General features: G+C 29.5%; 1 protein-coding gene across 1 annotated transcript; it reads left to right on the top strand.

The window, feature by feature from the left end:
- The first annotated feature begins 1,643 nt into the window (after window positions 1–1,643).
- Window positions 1,644–4,257, top strand: LOC130665344 (uncharacterized). The gene is made up of 4 exons (XM_057465682.1): window positions 1,644–2,009; window positions 2,549–2,710; window positions 3,367–3,980; window positions 4,072–4,257. The coding sequence occupies exons 1-4, from the start codon at window positions 1,672–1,674 to the stop codon at window positions 4,119–4,121; spliced, it is 1,164 nt and encodes a 387-aa protein (XP_057321665.1). The 5' UTR covers window positions 1,644–1,671; the 3' UTR covers window positions 4,122–4,257.
- The last annotated feature ends 15,767 nt before the right edge of the window (window positions 4,258–20,024 follow it).

Genomic DNA, 20,024 nt, shown 5'->3' with positions numbered 1-20,024 from the left:
CTATATTATCTTCAATCGATACTATCGAATTCTTCAAGCAAGACCATTTGTCTTCAACTAAAAATGTCGTATTATTATTTTAAGAACTTTAAATTTTTGGTTCAAGTAATAATTCCTTGATAGAAGATGTTTTTAAAGTAATGAAAAAAAAAATTTTTTTTAAAATAAATTTCTACTTTAACATATCTGAAGTAAATGAATGTAGTCCTAAAAAATCACTTTAAAACTTTTTATTTTTAAAATAAAAAAAAAAGTTTTTTTTCAAGCTGAGTAAATTGATATATTGATTTAAAAACCGCGCCATTCTCGAAACGAGTCGGTAATGTCTTAAATCTAGATTTTGCCTATCTTAATCCAAGAGCAAGAAATTCTTGAACGAAATATGTCAGAATTTTGTTTCAAAACAAAAAAGGCTTCATCGAAAAATCAAATTCTCAAACAAAGAATTTTTTTTCTCTATCCGAGAATTTCAATTTTTTGGTTCAAGGACTTATTTCTTGAATTAAAACAATTAAAAATTTTAAAACAAGAACCACATTTTGAAGAAAAAATTTTTCTTGAATCAAGATAGTTTTTCTGTCAGTGTTCGAGCAGCTATACAACAAAAATTACTATTTTTATTAAGCTTCCTTCAACTATATTCTCTAAACAAATCGGCAAATTCAAAAGTGTGTTTCGTCACGATCGAAAAAGTTTTTCAAGTTACAAATATTGTTGGATTTTCTGGTCGTTTATTAACTCGAGTATCTTAAAATGATATTTCTAGTTCTGCGTTCGAGTCTGAAAAGCTCGAAGATCGCGAAAAGTTTATAGGCTTTTAAATGGTCAACCATTCTTCAGATTTTGACTTGCACTTTTTACGATAAATTTCATGCCAATTGGTCCGGCATTCGCGATCTGTAACAGCTATTTTTAACTTCTTGCTATGAAAATCGAAAATTTCCAAAAGAAGGGAATTGAGTTTGGCAAATCTAAGTCGGAACAAACTCTTTCGATTGCCGTGAAGCCGAGGAAAGCAGTCGATTGGTTCCAAAGATATCGTCGGACAAAAATTGGTTTTCTTCAGCGAAATGGATGCTTTTTTTTATCCAACTGTTCGAACTCTAAGAGCTCAAAAGTTTATCAATAGTAACGTTTTCGAGCTCAGAGAACTCAGAACAGCGAGAAGTTTCGGGGTTAGCCTTCGTGGTCAACCGTTTTTCGGATTTTTTTCTTGAAATTTAAATAATTTTCAACATTTAAATGAAAAATATATCAAATTTTCAGTTCTCTTTATCACAAATTTAAAAAAATTTGAAAAATCTAAGCAATATATTTAACATAAATCTAAAAATATATTTTTAAATTCAGAAAAAATTCTTATTCTTTGCAGCAGTATTCAAAGTGAATGGCATTACCCTTAGGTTTAAGTTTATGAATGTAAAACAGTAATAAGAAAAAAAGAAACAAATAAAATCCAGGTAGACGGATTTACTGATAGTAAAATATAAAACTTAAGTAGGTATGAAATATGGTGTACCCAAATGCAAGCAATGACGTATGCTCCCATACCCCATGGCTTTGAGCCTGTGTATTTTAGTCATCGACCAATCAGAAATACAAATTAGCAAATCCTTCTCTTTCCTCGTACTGTGAGATACCATCGAAACTTCTCGATGGTCATACTTGACCATGCCAAGTAGTCGATTTTCAACAATTAGTTGGTGCGGTTATTTTTCCGAATCCTTAAAGCAAAACTGGCGGAAAATTTATAATTATTTAAAAGATATATTAAATAAATGGATTGATTCAATTGAATCAAGTCAATATATTACTTTAAAAAAAAATACAGTGAATGTTGATAGTCGTAGAATTAGTATCAAATTATTACGCGCTAAGTTTTTGAGTTACAACCGGCAGTTAAAAATAATAAATCAAAGCAATAATAATTTAATGATGCAGAATTCGGAAAATAAGGAAGAAAATTCACAAAAAGAAGTCGGTTTCATTACTCCTTTTCAAAATATGAGGTATGTTCATTTTTATTCGCTTAGTTACATAAATTATCTACGCAAAATTACTAATAAATAAATTTTATTAAAAGAAAAAAAATTAAAATAATTAAAAAAATTCCGTGACTACGAGACATTTATAAATAATTTGGGAAATTATAAAAAAAAAAATAGCCAAGAAATAATTTTGAATTTTTTTATTCAAAATCTCTGGAGACTGTAGAAACTAAATTACATATAATTTTAATTTTATGATATGATTGCAAGTAATTAATTAAATAAATTTAATTAAATCTCATAAAATTTATGTAGATCTCTAAATCTAAAATTTTTGATTTTTACTTTTTAAAAGTCACCGAAAAAAAATTTTTTAAAATCAAAATTTTGAATTAAAATTTTTCCCCACTAAATAATTAAAATCTCACTTATTTTGTTCGTCGTGCAAAAATTTTACAATATTTTATTCAAGTAAAAAATAATATCGCAGTACCCATTCTTATTAAAATAGATCGATAATTATTTACTATTAATACATTAAATTTTTTGATTCTCATCAGTTTAAACCACAGTATGAATGAAAGTGTATTTGAGAACGCTCTATCAGCTTCACAATTTACATGCGCTGATTTACCAGAAGACGATACTAATCAAAAAGAAGCTAAACCACAAGGTTTACTGGCATCGGGAAAATTAAGTACTTTACTCTCAAGCAGCTCACAGTAAGCCTACTTTTCCTTATTTACGCAGTGATGGCCAGAGCCTTTGTCCAAAAGACATTCGTCGATCCAAAATATTCGGGTCAAGTTTTATACTCACTCTCTAAAAATTAATTAGTGAATTTCACTGCGAATCAGTAAATATGCACTGGAAACCACCTATAAGTATATCACTGGTCCAAATAATGGTATACTTATATCCGTAGAAACACTGACTACTCACTGATTTGTAGTGTATTTCACTAATTCATTTTTACAGAGCATAGTTTATTCATCTATATTTTTTTTCACCAAAATTGTCTACTCATGCACCTGAAGATCGGATCGTTTTTCACGCAACGAAAATCGAATTTATGAAATTTGTGTCTAAAGGCGACTTAAGGGGTAGTTGGGGCCGGCCTGTCATTTTTGGGTGACGTGCGAAACATTTCCGAAATCTAGATCCAGTAGAGTTTTTACTTTTCATTTCTTTTTTCTTATTTTCGTTCCGCGAAAAACGATCCGACCTTCAGGTACCTGCCTACAACTTGTCGCAAATCGAATATTTAGCATCGAACGAATGTCTTTTGAACAATGGCTCTGGCCTCCTAAGCAGTAAAATCTACCAACCATTTTATTTGAAAAAAAAATAATAATACCAACAATTAAATTATTTTAAGTTCAATACCAAGTCTTGCAAACTCTAGTAACCCAATGCTGCCCTTTGAGCATATTTGGATAGCTCAACTTTGTACCTGGCTTCACTCCCGAGGACTTCAGCATTATGGAGCGACCTTTCCAAATCTCTTTACCTCAGATATTTTTTGTTGTTCTCGAAATAAGTTTATCCGAGAATGTGGGCCTATAGATGGTCCTCACATTTATGACGCTATTCAGTTATTATACTGGATTCATAGAAACAGTTTTGGACATCTTTGGCATCAACTTTCTGGATTTTCATTCGAAGATATAACAAGTTTTTCAAAAAAAGATTTGACATCTATTTGCGGCAGAAATGATGGAATTCGTTTATACTATGCCTTAAAAGTTAAATTAACAATTTACTGTGCGTTAGAAAATAACGAAAACGAACATTACACTTGGAAAGTTATATCCCTGAGAAAAGTAACTGTTGAGGAATTGATTAAACAACTTACTGCTAAATTTGATCTGCCACAAAATAACATACACTCGACAAAGCTTATCGAAACTCTTGGGATTCACATTGTACTTGATGATGATTTACTAAATCGAGTTAAAAATAATACGGAATATTTGATTCAATTAACGTCAGGTAAAATATATTCATGTTTTTTTTTTTTTTTTTTTTTTTTGAAACCACATTAATTTTCGTAAAAATAATCCGTATCATTTTAATTTTTTAGCTCGTAAACCAGGAATGTTTGAATTACGATTCAAGCCATATTGTGGGTGAGCTGCATTCAAATTTTATTTTGAAAAAATCCATTTTATATAAGTTGATAAAGAATTTAAAAATACGTTTGTGATTATATGTACGTAATTTATTAATGAAATTAGATATATGTTTGAATAAAATATTTATAATTTTATTCTAGAGTTTGCTAATTGATCCTTTCAATCACTAATCAAATATAAACATTAGAAAAACAATTTCTAGTGTATAGTATTTATATTAGAGTGGTCGTTAAAAATTAAATTTTCTCAGGCGCCCCATAAAAAGCTTCTTTTTAATGAAAAAATACGTGGGGAATTAGGTTTTTTCTTCTTAAGTAAAAAGAACACGTGCTGCAGGACGATCAAAGTTCATTTTTCGATACATTCGCGGTTTTTTTTAAATATCTCATGAAATATGCAGATTAAAGGAAAAAATCATAGGAACAATTTTGTAGGAAATTAAATTCTTGACAAAAAAGGTCACATTCATTTTTTTTATAAAATGTGTATTTATGAAGATATTTTTAAAAAACTTTTTTAGATCTTATTAATTGAGCGTTTTAAGGATTACAAATTTTGACAATAACATTTTTCTAAATATATAGAAACTACAACAAGCATTAATGATTAATATATTACGAGTTACGAATTTGTCTATATATAAGAAGAAACGTTATTTTTAACATTCGTAATCCTTAAAATGCTCAATTAATAAGATCTAAAAAAGTTTTTTAAAAATATCTTCATAAATACACATTTTATAAAAAAAATGAATGTGACCTTTTTTGTCAAGAATTTAATTTCCTACAAAATTGTTCCTATGATTTTTTCCTTTAATCTGCATATTTCATGAGATATTTAAAAAAAACCGCGATTGTATCGAAAAATGAACTTTGATCGTCCTAAGGCACGTGTTCTTTTTACTTAAAACAAAAAAACCAAATTCCCCAGGTATTTTTTCACTAAAAAGAAGCTTTTTATATGGTGCCTGAGAAAATTCAATTTTCAACGACCACCCTAATTTATAGATTTAAATATATGAGTATTAATTACAGTATATACTCACTCACATAAGTATGTTTGGAGCAGTCACTGCAATTCTTCTTCAATAAAATAAATAATTAGTCAGAGTAATGCAGATAATCCACTAGATCACCTGCAGGATCTGAATATGAATTTTTTTATTTTTGCAATTTAATGTCTTTTTTTAAAAGATTATTTTCTGTATTAAATTTTAGAAAAAATTTTTTGACGGGTAATAATTGGAATGAAAATAAAAAACCATTTTTAATCTCTGACAAGTGTATTTATAATTATCGTCTTAGTCATCGATATATAAATTTCAAAATTATTATTATTGTTTCTAAACTTTCTGAGGTTCCTTGAATTTGAAAGCTTAAAAGTAACTTAAAATATATGAAACTGTTATTAATAATGCTATTGAATATCAGATGAGACATTCAATTTAAAATTTATTGAAGTAGGTCATCTCTGAATAAAAATCATGTGTATATTTAGATGCAATTATTTGAAAAGCAATAAATCCACCATAACCAGGTTGTCCTTTGTAAGTCAATCCCACCCCACCAAGTGGAGACGGCGGATCAGATACGACACTTTGTGAATCAAAAAACGGAATTACTGGCAAATTGTTGTATTGCGATGATAACAATCCAACAGATAAGTCAACATAATTCCATCCTGAATGACTCAGCACAACATTTTGAATAATTAACTCAGCAGAGTTTTTATAATCCTTAATTTCTATTTTTTCTCTATAAATAAATAAAGAAATAATTATATTTACTTAGCAACATCGAAGTAGTATTCGAAAAAAAAACTCGTTTTTTCCCACCTGGGATCTTCGGGTGCGGTGACAGGATAGAAAAATTTATGATGTGAAGACGACCAAGATTCATAGTCCTCCCACATTCCCGTTCCTCTCACTACCAAGGATATGTGATTGTTATCGAGCCATTGAAATTTAACACCTATATATGCGTATACCACAAATATAAATAATAACAGACAAATATATTTTAAGTGAAGATAGAAGACCCTAAACCCGATCGTACCATTAGTTGATTACTACGTTTTTATAATTGTTATGGGTAATCCCTGATAGCCAAGTTGGCGGCAAACTGGCGACCATCTACTGCCGCAACCTATCGCCAAGTTGGCTGCAAAAATTAGCACTTCCATAAGTTGACGGCAATTTTCCGAGAAACGTGTCAACAACTTTCAGTTTGTGTAACTGTTGACTACAAGTTGCTCAGAAACTTGGCGACAGGTTGCGGCAGTAGATTGTCGTCACCCTGATTAAACAACTGAATTCGACCGAATTAAAAATTTTAATTCTGTTATATTCGTTCGAATTCTGCAAAACAGAATTCAACTGAATTGAAAATTTGAATTTGAATTAAACAGAATAAAACCGATTGAAAAATTTCAGAACCATAAATTGGAGAATTGTTTTCGAATTAATCAGAATTAAACCAAATAGAATTATTTAAATTCGTTTTAATTTGGACAAATTCTGGTTTTCCTGCCGAATTAGACAAAATTCATTTTTACGTTAGGTACCGAATTAACAGAATTTATCTGAATTAAATAGAATTAAAAATTTAATTCTGTTTAATTCGATCGAATTCAGTTGTTTGATCAGGGCAAGTTTCTGAGCAACTTGTAGCCAACAGTTACACAAACTGAAAGTTGTCGACAACTTGTCGTCAAGTTGGTCGCAACTCATGTACACCAACTTTCTGATCAGAAACTTTGGCAATCAGGGATGAGTCTCTTACCTTACAAAATAAATTTCAAAATTTAAAACAATACACAACCCGTAACAAAATATCCATCTGGTAATTCAATGTCATCTAGATTGAATGATTTAGTTCTATAACCGAGCTTGATCACATCAGGACCTTTCGGAGGTCGGATACCATCGTCTGTGATCCATCGAACAGTATTTGGATCCACATTACCATTAACTAACTTGCCTTCCTGGATTTCTATTGATATTACATTGTTCTTAACAGCAAATCTAATCCCAGTAACGACGCTGATAAAAATAATACGATAATTAGTAAATCATTATTTGGCAGGTAATACTTACCCGGATAGCAAAACTTTCTGGTCAGGAAGTTGATGTGAATTAGTTGCGATCAAGTTGACGACAACTTCCAGCTTTTGTAACTGTTGACTACAAGTTGTTGCCAACTTTTCCATAAAGTTGGCGACAATCTACTGCCGTAAGCTGTCACGAATTTTCTGAGATAATTGAAGGCAACTTTCCGACAACTCATGGAAAGCCAACTTTCTCAGAAAGTTAGCGACTAGTCGCCGTCAACTTATGGAATTGCCAATTTTTGCGGCCAACTTGGTGACTAGTTGCAGTAAGTTGTCGCCAGCTCGGCTATCAGGGTAATTTTGAATTAATTTTTTAAAAGTTTTTCATTACCGACTATCAGCGCTATCAGTGTAATGTTCTCTTAAACTCAAGCTACGAATGCTAAACTCTTTATCAGAATGTTTATCACAGTAGCAAAATGTTTTAAGAATAGTGGAATATGATGTTTTTTGATAACATGCTACATTCCAATTTGAATAATTCTGCTCAGAATTTATGAATTCATCTTCTATTGCGTATGGACAAATTGAATCATCCGGAGGATTTATTTCGAAAATCTATAATTTATTTATTAACGAAGTTTAATATTCAATTTATCATTTTATCTGCATACATAAATAATAGGGGAAGGGGGGCAAAAGGGGGTAGGGTAGGCAAAACGGGGTACCTCCAAAATTTGATAAAAAAAAATTTTATATTTTAAATGGTTTTTAAACATTCCAAAATCATTTCTATAAATATAATTAAGCGTTACTTTGAATGTTTTTCGATAAACTTTTTCAAAAATCAATTGTCAGTTGAAAAATATTAATGACGTTTGTTTTATGATAAAAACTATTAAAATTTTTTTTTCTTCTTTTGTATCCGATAAATATGTAAAATATAATTTTTCTTCATTTAAATTACTTAAGAAAAAATTCAACTTAATCAAATTCGTTTAAAATCCAGAAATTTTATTTTTTTGCTTTTTTTAGGGGGTACCCCACTTTGCCCGCAGAAATGAAAAATTTTTTTTTTCAACGGCAACTGAAAATTTCTTCTATTTACTTTGAATATCATTAAAAAAAAAAAAAGATTTAGCGTATTTGAGTCCTCGAAAACTTGGTATTTCCTTAAGTACCCCCTTTTGCCCCTCCCTCCCCTATAAAATATGTATTTATACTTCTGGGCATCTCATGGTATCAATAGATTCGGATTTAAAATTAGAATGCAAAGAAAAACTGTCGCATTCATATTCTGGCACTTTATCTTTCAGTGGTTTGAAATCGCGATTATTTTTTGCTATAAATCCTGTACGGTCCGACACGTAATTTTTAACGCGAATATAATTCCTTCCTGTTGAGGTACGTTATTAGTTAATAAAATGATGATTTAAAAATTTTCAATTCACTAGAAATAATACTTATTATAGTAAGCTATGAGTACCTTCATTCCAATAACCTGGATCACATCTTTTATATGTTTTATGATGTAAAGTTATCAAGTAATTAAGTTTATTTGCAGAATATAGTACATTCTTTGTTGCATTCATATATTTATCAAAATATGAATTTTGGATTTCTTGTACAGCTAAAAAATATATAAATATATATTAGGGTGAGCCAAAAAAACCAACCTATCGAATTTACGTCTTAAAAAGGACCTATGTATCGAGAAAAAAATTCTCCCACTTTGTTGAAATATTTGTCCTTTTCTCAATGTATGCTTTACTCTTCAGCATCTCATCAAGTCTGGCCTCTTTCAGATAAATGTTACGGTATTATAGATCATTAATAAATAAATAGAATACATACCAAAACCTAACTGCTTCACACGGAAAAGTTCCCAACCAGCTATTATCATTGTATATCCTTTGAGAATATCAATTAATACTCGTTCGTACAAATCAATTATCAACTTGATAATGGAGATATCGCAAACTTCATACACATTAAACTGAAATTTTATGAAAATTTAAACCAAAAATTCATAATTATTTCGCAAATAAACCGCAACGTGAATTATAAAAACTTTCTTCATCAAAACTGGTAATCTTTGGATTCATTTGTAATGTTTCCCATAATTATAGGGATAGTTCCTATAATTATAGGAATGGTTGCTATAATAGCATGGGAACTATTGCTATAATATTATAGGAATGGTTCCCATAATGCTATTGGAATAGTTTTTATACCATCATGGGAATGATTCCCATACTATCATTGTTGCGTAAATTTCAAATGTTCGCGCCAGAACACTTGACAACTCTACGCTCTACTATACCAGAGGTGCTGCTATCGACGCGCCCTCTGATACTCGGAATTTCAACTCGATAGCCAGCTACGCGGCAACTGGCATTACTCTACAACACTTGTGATAGAACACCACGTGCTACCAGTTTTTATTGTAATTCAATTACATCGTGTTAATTACTCTACACTATCAAGTACATCATTCTAATTGTAACTCGCTGATACACCATGTATTTGTTATCATCTATATTCTTCAATTATATCCGGTTTTTCATATATAAACTCTGTGCTCATTGCTGTGGTGACCGCGTGTTAAACTAACGTGCGGGCTATATTCATTCACATACTCGCCATCACGTGACTTTGCAGCCACAAATAATTATTGCAATTTACAATTTACTTTATTACTCATTGCTTAATTATTTACTCGTACTCGATGTCAACTGGTATGACTGACGTCATCATTCAGTCATCCAGTCATACTTAATCTCAAAATCAATATCAAATTTTATTTGTGACTGCAAAGTAATCATTATACGTTCAGTCTCGGCTCGCTAAGCATCTATTAAGTTCATACTCGGCTCTTACTCGTTCTCAATGTCGCGTATCAAAATTAATTGTGACAAAAATGTATACTCGAACTATTGATGATATTTGTAAATCATTAATTGTTCATAATTTACTCTTTATTGCGCTCTTTTGTATAAATTAATTCACGTGTATGGTGCCGTGTAAATTTATAAACTCGTATTCATTAAACTCAACAAACTCGATCTTCAACTACGCTCTATATGTATATAATATAATGTTCATGTGTACGGTGCCATGCAATTAATATAAAACTCAATTAAACTCAAATGCAATCGAATAATGTTCAATAAGTGCTCTAATATGAACTCGTGATCGACTCTTGTACTCTACGCTATTATCTGTGATTTATTTTTATTAAATATGGACAATACACCAAATCAGTGACTTCTTATTTCTTTCACCATCCCGATCCAGCAAACTAAATATTTAATGTAGTTTTTAAGTTAATATTTTACAATCATGAAAAAATTAATTTATAAAGAAAAGTGTAGTTATCACTTCTAATACAATACACAGAAATATTATTAAATATAAAAACAAAAATTCAAACATTGAAAAAAAAATTCGTATTTGGCAAAAACATTAAAATTTTTAACAAAATTTATTTTTTTTCAACAAATTTAGCGTCGAAGAAGCTTCATTTGAATCTCTCCATATTATGAGGGAAATTTTTACACTATTTTGAAGAAAAAATTTTTATGATATGATGGGAATGGTTCCCATATGGCATGGAAATTATTCCCATACTATTATGGAAACTATTCCCATATATTATAGGAACCATTCCTATAACAGTATGGGTGGAATCCCTATACCATTATGGGAACTATTCCCATAATGCATAGCAAAAGTTCCCATAATTTTCTTTCCATGTAGAATATAAACGTATCGTTGTATCAATTATTATCAATATTAATTTTATAAAATCCACTTACTTCATCCTGCAAAGTCTCAAAATACATCTGAAATATATTTTTAGTAATTGTTTTATTCTTCACCGCATCGACTTCCTTCGGTGAGTGGCAAAAATCTGTCAGACTTATACTGTTACGAAAATCTACATTGAAAATTGTTTCATTGAAAAAATCATTGATCTCTTTATTATCATCACCTTTATAATATTTTATAATATTAACAAATCGATCGTTGAATATCGTTTCAATATTAGTAATAGCTTTGTAGAAGCCAAAAGTTATCCGATTATATTTCGATGCCAATAATAATCGATTCATTAAATTTAAATTAGCATTATTACTTTTAGTAATGTTATCGAGAAAATTAAATCCATTGTAAAGATAATCGAGTGTTGTTATCAAATTATTTTTTATTTCTTCACCATCTCTGTTGTCACGAGGTAAATTTATTATTCCCCCAAATATTTTTCCCATATGTTTGGTAACAGATATTACTCGTATGTATTCACGTGGTATAGAATGTAAAGTATCTCTGAATGTTATCCGAGGTGTTCTTCTTTCTGCATTAACTTTCCCTAAATTCACATCGGTGGTTACATTGACCATTAATATCAATAATAAGCATCTTTTTACATCAAACGATCGATATTTTTTAATCATTTTTGTTTTTTGACATTCAATATTATTTTTTTTACTCTTTAAACTGAAGCAATTACTGATTTCGGAGTTTTATTGTCTCATCGTTATCAAATACAGGGAGGGGATACCGGATCCCCTCTAATGAACGGATACAAGTTGTTTCGATCTATTTCGGACAAATTCGTCATAGTTTTACGATACTTTAAGAAAAAAAATCGGGGCACGACGGACCATCTCCAAAAGACTATAAATAAAAATTTTGAAATATCTGCATCTTTTAATTTTAATTATATTTTTGAATGAATCGTTGATTATTCATATCAATTTATGTGACAAAATAAACTTATATTTCGGGGCAGATGATCTTTCTCTACAATACCAGCTTTTAAAAATTGATTAAAATTTTTTTTTTACTTTAGCTTAACGCTTATTAAACAAACCTCTAATGATGTATCAATATTTAAAAAAAATATTTACTCTTAACAGGAGAGCCTCTACTCGCACTCACAAAATAATAATTTTGACAAGAAACGACTTTCATTTTCCATATGAACTTAATTATATATCGCGTGCTTAAAGGTAAAAGGGCTTATAGCTAAGGGTTAATGGGGATTTGTGGTGAAAGGGCGTATAAAAAAATTTTTTTTTGCCATTCGGTTTGAAATTGTCTGAAACGTAAAAATCTGTGAAAAAAAAAAAGTTGGTATCCTAAAGGTGAAAGGGCGTATCTCAAGACATACGCCCTTTCACCTTTAAGAAAAGTACTACTTAAAGGTAAAAGGGCGCATAAAAAAAAATCGTATTTTTTATACCAAATGTTAAATAACGCGTTACTAGAACCAAAAGGGCGTATAAAAAAAAATTTTTTCGATCCAATCAATGTAAAAATGTAGAAAACATTAAAATCTATGGAAAAAACAAAAAAAAAATTTTTTTTGTTATACGCTCTTTTGGTTTTAAGAAAAAATTTTTTTAAAGTCATAAGGGCGTATCCTGTTTTTTCGGTTGTTATCAATTATAGGTCAGAGTAAGAGAAAAAATTACAAGGGTAATGAAAATTATCACTCCATTACTTAATTGATATGAACAAATATTTATTTAAGTAAAAAACCAAATTTCTTTATTTAATTTTGATCGAATCTTAAGTTTGTTATATTTTTTTTAATTCAGCAATTGATGTAAAAAATATGTATAATTCGAGAATGAAAAAAATGCATTTAAAAAATTTTAAATTCTATGAGTGCAGTGAAAATTGATTTAACCAAATTAATTAAATGTACTTTTAGATTTTTTAATTTTTCAAAGGTGCATTTTTTCATTTTTCAATCAAGGTTTCATTTTTTTTTTTTTTTTTTTTCATCGGTATTATCAAAGTCCAATTTTCAGCGATGATAATAGTTTATAAATTTTTTTATTATTATCGAGTTATGTTCTAAAAAAAAAAATAACAAATCTTTTTTTTTATAATCTTAGGTACAGTTGATCCTGACGATGGCGATGGCATAGGACCAATACCCTGATGAATTTATTTTTCCTTCATTTTTCATTCGTTTTTTCACTTGAATAAATATTTGTTCTTATAAATTAAATTGTGGAGTGGTAATTTTGATTGGAGTGACATTTTTTTTTCTTACTCTGACCTATAACTGATACTAAATCGAAAAAACAGGATACGCCCTTTTACTTTTAGATCACCAAAATTTCGAATTCTTAAAAGTAAAAGGGCGTATAATTAAAGACATACGCCCTTTTACCTTTCAATTTTAAGCGTAGAATGTGTCTACTACTCGATTGGCAATAAAAAAAAAAAGTATGCGCCCTTTTACCTTTGCAAAGGTAAAAGGGCGCATAAATTGTTATAAGCCCTTTTACCTTTAAGCACGCGATATATTACACACCTTGGAAAGTAAATAAGAAAGCCTCAAATCACATGTAATGTGGACGTCAATTACGTCACAAATTTGACGTACCATTTACATTACAATTTATATCAGAATGTAAAATTTACGTTGAATTTGTTACGTAACATGTTCTCTAGATGTGATATCACTGTTACGTTGGTGTGTTCACTGGGTAACCACAAAGATTTTCTTTGAGGTGGAAATTCGTAAATTACATCAAACTCATCAATCTAGATTATGGATAAAACAATTTTTTTGTTTTTTCCAAAATTATATTGGGGGTCCGTCTTACCTCAGGAATCTCGTATCACTTTTAAAATTAAAAATATTAAACTCATTAAAAATAACGATGAAAAAAATAGATTTTTTTTTGACAAATTGCTATAAAACCCATATAAGTTATAATTGTGACCGATTATTTTACGATCATTTTAAGTAATTAAATAAAAAAAATAGTTATTTTTCTAGCTCTCATCATCAGTATTGAACGAAAACATCGGTAATTAAAAATCTTTATGTGAATTCATATGATGTAGGACAAAATATATTTTTGAGATTTCATTATAAAATATTTAATGCTGGATTTTTTTTTTATTTTAACCCATAATTTTGGATTTCAAAGTTAAAATAAAAACATTATTTTATGTGTTATTGGTTCTGTAATTATTACCATTTACTATATATATTATATATACTCACTGCATTATTAATTTTAGTATTCTAGGTTTTGAAATTTCAATCACGATTTTAAATTTTAAGTCGTTGGCTTCTTAAATTCAAAGTCTCTAGGATATGAATTTTCAATCACGGTTTGGAATTTTAAGTCTTAAGGTATTGAATTCCCAAATCTTGACTTAAATTTAAGATGGTCGGTCTTGAATTTTGATAGTCAATTGTATGGGAAATTTAATGGCAAAAAAGGTTTGGATAAAAAATTCCAATCCATTTCTCGTAAATTTACAATAGAAATTTCTAACAGTGATACAGTCGAAGTAATTTAAAAAAAAAATAACATTTTTTTATTTTATATGAAACGTTGACTTTTTATTCGAGTACACCGAGAAAAATAGTTTTTTTTTGTATACAGAAGAGATTTTCTCAATTGTTAAAATATTAACCCTAAGAATAAATATATCAACAAAAGACATCTGTAAATTATTTTAGTAATTTTGAATAAATATTAAATCAAAACGCTGTAAAAAAATTTGATTTTTTTTTTATATTTAGATTCGTCGCGCCAATGCCTCAGGGCACTATAAACAATAACAATTATTTTAATCGACGCTTAAAGTATAACTGGTGGCTGATAGTCGGAGCAGAAACTTAATACTCGAGAATACGTAGTACAGTCAATGGTATTTTTTATGCTATTTATGTACATATATACTTCCAGTGAATCCCGTACCAATGAAAAAATTTTATCGCATGTTAGACTGCAGGGCCCAACACTGCTGCGATAAGCGATTAATCCGATGTATATCAAATTTATTGTGAGTCGAGCGGTAATATAACGTAATGAAATTTAAAAAACTATTTTTGATTTCATAATCAAATGATTGAAAACCATAAAAAATTTTATATGCATGCGAGTTCCCTTTTACTGACAACTATACAATCGCCTAGAGTTTTTATTATTTAACCATACGAGTTGAGTTTTTTTAAACGGAAGTATCCGAACTCAATCGAGAATAGCCGAGTAACTTAATGCGTTTTAAATATCACGAAGGCTAGATATAAGGAGAACAATCGCAATGTTAAGCTCGTGACCTGAAAACTGGATATAGACGGCAGAGCGCGCTGTCGTTGCGGAGGTCCCCTTAGATTTAAAATGTAAACAAATCCTATAACTATACGTAAAATATTTTAAATGAATAAAAAAAATTCAAATATATATTTTTCAAAACAAAAATTGAGTATGCATTAATAGAATAAATACATTTTATGACACCGAAATCAGCCAACGACTAGCTATATATTTGTTTTATTACAGAAATAAATTAGCATGAAAAAAAAAAAAATTTCAGATAATTTCTCCAATTTCCACATGTGAAACTTTTTAAAATTTTCTCGCAACTATTTATCTGAAATAAAAATTTTTCTAATGTCTCTCAACTTCAGTGTCATAAAATTTTTAAGAGTAATTATGTATGAAACTTACAATAATTGTATTTTGTAAAAAAATACATTTGCAAATTCTCAACATCTCTTCATGCACCTTCTCAAAAATTTCTGATTATCCCGCAAAAATAAAAAATAACTTTTAAATAAAAAATTTATTATCATAAAAATAAAAATCCAAACTTTAATGACATATAGCAAATTACACAAATATTATAACAATTAAACAATTGTTTATTATAACTATGAACCACTAAATGTATTTTTATTAAATGAATACAACAAAAATAAAGCGTAGTAAAATTTACATCTTTTATTTTTTAGCAAATTTACGCATACGCTTTGTCATTATTTGACGATTATTAACATTTCTGTTAAAAAAATCCGTTAAAAAATGGCCTCTCATAACAATGAAGTTATTAATAATCTTCATTGTAAATTGTTTGCGATGTTCTTTGCACCCGAGAAGAGATAAATTGTCAATCTGAGAAACTTTGTCCAAAATTTGAAACATTGTACTGGATGTAAAATTCTTTGTCCCCACTACAATTAAAACTTGACTTTCTAACTGTCTAATTAGTAAAAATAAAGCTTCACTAGGATAAATTAAATTGCCATCACTCATCTTCTCTATCAATTTATCACGTTCTGTTGAATTTGAGGAAGTCAACATTTTAGCACAGCTCGAACATTTAGTGAAACGATTTAGTTTTCTTGCCATAAATCCAGCAATATATGAAACCACATAATCAGTTGTTTGAGTTATATCATAGTCATGATCTAAAATTATATGATCGTCCTTTCTTTCATTAAAATTCTCATAATCATTACAATGACTATTATTATCATTATTATTATTGTCAATGTTATCAGCGCTATTATGGTTTTCGTAATTTTCAGCTACATTACTACAATTAATACGATCAGTACAAATGTCAGAAACTTCATTACTAGCATCACTTTCACTACTTGATTCATCCACCCAGTGCTCGAAAGGTAAATGTCTGTCATTAAGATTCTTGTCACAGAAGTTTTGATCATCATTATCAATACCTTTTTCGACAATAGAATCGATTTTTCCAAGCCAATTTTTTTTATCATTATTAGATGCAGCTAATGATTCTTGCGTATGCATAAGCGATCTTAATAATTCACCCCCAGTTACGTTAGAGCCCCTTGGTGGTGTAGCTAATGAATAACTACACAGTAAGCGAAAAACTTGACCAAAAAGAATTGGGTCCGGGTGGTCGTTACAACCACAAGCAGACCTCATGATTCCAAAGAATTTCTGTAGTGAAAAAAAAAAAAACAACTCAAAAATATTAAGTTGACATTGACAGCAATATTAACATTAATGATCATAAAGTTATAACAATAGTAATTATTATTATAGGAATGATAGCAATGATTTTTTTTTACTGCAAAGATATTTACTAAAAAGAAAAAATGATCATTAAATAAATTAATATTTTTAAATCTCACCTCAAGAGCATCTTGATTCAGGCGTGATGTCATAAGGTAATTATAATTACACTTATCATACAAAAATTCTGATAATTCTAGAGTAGTTCCGAGTGTAACTTTAAATCCAGTTAACGTACTAGTCGTAACAGGAAAATGAAAATTTTCTTCTACTTCATCAAATGTATCATCCTCATTAGACTTCTTTTTTTTGTTAATTTTTTCCTTTGTTTTCTCTTCATTTGCTTTTTTTTCCCAATCACGAAGATATTTGTCAAAGTGTATGATGGCCTATCAATTAAATAAATCAATTAATAATTAATCAATAAAAAACATTTTTATTGATTTATAACAAAGAAGAAAAAGACATGTTTTGTTATGTGAATAGTAAATTACAGATTGTATATTAAGCCATATGACTGGAATAACAAAGTCCCGATTCAAACAATAATTTAATGCATAAATTTATGTATGAGTAGTATAATAGCATGTATTAGGATCCAGGTTTATGATCGTGACATAGATATTTTTTGTTATTACTTACACTTAATTCACTGCAGTTTTGTAATTTTTTTATTACGATTCAGCCTTAGTATTTTCATGTGATGGACTGCAATTATGGAGTTACTAAAAATAATCTTAATATTAATTTAATTACCTTTCTCATAGGGCAATTAGCATCTCGTCGTAAAGCAGTTTCTGATGTTCGGGAGCTCATAGCTTTAATTAAATTATCAACCTTCTCCATAAAAGCAATTGTCGGTTCACAGTCGTGGAGTTCATAACAGTCATTTTTGTATAATGACATTGCTACTCTTAACTGACGTGCGAATAACTACAAATTAAATATTACGATACATTGCTTGAAAATTTTTAATGTTAAAGTTAATTAATAATATTGATCATATAAAATATAAATGAAACATAACAATATAAAGATAACAATGTCAAATATACCTGTGTTGCAAGCAATACATTCATTTTTTCAAATCCCTCAGGCTTTAAATGATGAGGAGATAATTTAAAACCTATCTTGAGATTCATTTTACCATAAGCTTCAAGCTTCAGGAGCACTTGCCAATGGAGCATTTTGACAATACCATCAGGGGTCTACAAATTTTTTACTTATAGTACGTGGTTATACCATTTACACATTTTGTTCTTACCCAAAATGAAGGAAATTTAATTATACCATTTCGCAGGTTTTTCAATAAATGACAAAAGTCTGACGCAAACCACAGCCGTCTCGTAGAATCGTAAGGATGCTCACAACTAAATTTCTTATCTTCTATTCCAAACAGTTTCCAGGCCCCTCGATTCCATTGTGCTGCATCAGTAGTTACACAGTCCACATTAAAACCAGCTTTCTCAAGGAGCAATGTACACTCAATAATTAACTTGTGCAGTATATCACTGGTAACAGAATTTTTACTCAAGAAACTCCCAACAACTTGAACCCAATCGCCTTGAAATGGCTGAAACATGAATACGAGAGCATGATCGGCTCTTGTGTTCATAAGATGTCGTGGAGTGAAAGCTCCCAAATCGACAAATCCATCCAATTTCATCGTTCGGGAATTTAATTTAACTCCTTGACTTAAGGCCACTTCATCAATAAGGAGTGTACCTGATGAAGAAATATAATAAATTAAATATTACTCATAAGAATTAATGAAAAAGTTATAAAGCGTAGAGGCAAGTATAGAAAACTACTCAAAAACGATCAGAATAGCAAAAGGAATATTTCGAAAAGCCGAAACAAAGCTACGAATTAATAACTATGAGTACTTATAAAATGTTAATGTTTAAGCTGAAACTCGGTGAAAATTGAGATCATAATACCCCTTTTAGAATATACTTCCATACGTGAAGCTTTATAACTGAGAGTATCAAAAATAGCTTTAGGAAAGCCAAATGCACTGTCAAGTTTTTGTATATAAGAATTCAACGTATCCTTGCAAGGAAGTGGTAAAATTTGTCTTTCTCTGAGACGATCATATGCCGCGGCACTTTTAATACGCATTAGTAAGCATTCATATACCCACTCGATATCGTATCTTCTCTGCTTTGAATTTTTAACTTTAGCTGAATCAAAGCAAGCTCGAACGGCTTTCTGTTGAATTTCAGGTAGATCAGCTATTGCTTTTTCAATAACTTCAGCCTCAATTGCAGCACATTTTAATTTTTGTTCATCAATTAATTGGGAAAGTTCAATATTCTTCACATAAAAGAGAAGTCAAAAAACATGAATATCATGAAAATATTTAAATGAGCAATAACTCCATTTATTACCTTTCGCTGCAAGCGTGTAGATTTTCTTCTTTGCAAAGTTAATTGACGTTTCAAATTATTGCATTCCAATTTCAAGTTCTTCGTACATTTACTTCCACGATTCTGTAGCTGGCGTCTAAGAATTCGACAAGAACGACATCGGATAGTACCTTGATAGTGACGATGCATTGGGTTTGTCAAGATATTTTCACAGTTTGGGGAACATCTACCAACAGAAATGCTTCCTTCAGTTTGGTTTTAAAAGGTTAAATTTTAATCCCATATTAAAGAAAATGAAAGAAACATCGTTTTTACCAAGAGAAATTGAAAAATTGTCATCGGTACGGAAATATTGATAAAAAACTTACATCAGAAATTACTAAATAATTATCCTTATGTAAAAATTTGTTATTAAAGATTAATTAATACCTTTCACAATCAAATCCTGAGCCATCACAAAATATACTATTCTCCATCTGATTCAGTAAGTCCCAAAAATCTTCATCAACTAAAAGATCAACTCTTATTTCACTTGATTTGTTAGTTTTCATGTTTGTTATCTACATGTTTGAAAAATAAATATTTTTTATTCATTTATTAATTCAATCCTGAAAAATATCAGATATTACAATGATATACCGAAACATTCAATTTTTCATCAATTTT

Source organism: Microplitis mediator, chromosome 1 (assembly GCF_029852145.1).
Source record: "Microplitis mediator isolate UGA2020A chromosome 1, iyMicMedi2.1, whole genome shotgun sequence".
Classification (NCBI taxonomy): Eukaryota; Metazoa; Arthropoda; class Insecta; order Hymenoptera; family Braconidae; genus Microplitis; species Microplitis mediator.
The sequence above is the reverse complement of the archived record's forward strand: the minus strand, read 5'-3'. Positions and strand labels throughout refer to the sequence as shown.

Excerpts from the sequence above, each read along its gene's own strand:
- LOC130665344 (XM_057465682.1), top strand. The coding sequence starts at position 1,672 with ATGCCAAGTAGTCGATTTTCAACAATTAGTTGGTGCGGTTATTTTTCC. Across the intron at positions 2,711-3,366 it reads TTACTCTCAAGCAGCTCACA|TTCAATACCAAGTCTTGCAA; the intron begins GTAAGCCTACTT and ends AATTATTTTAAG. Across the intron at positions 3,981-4,071 it reads TTTGATTCAATTAACGTCAG|CTCGTAAACCAGGAATGTTT; the intron begins GTAAAATATATT and ends TTAATTTTTTAG.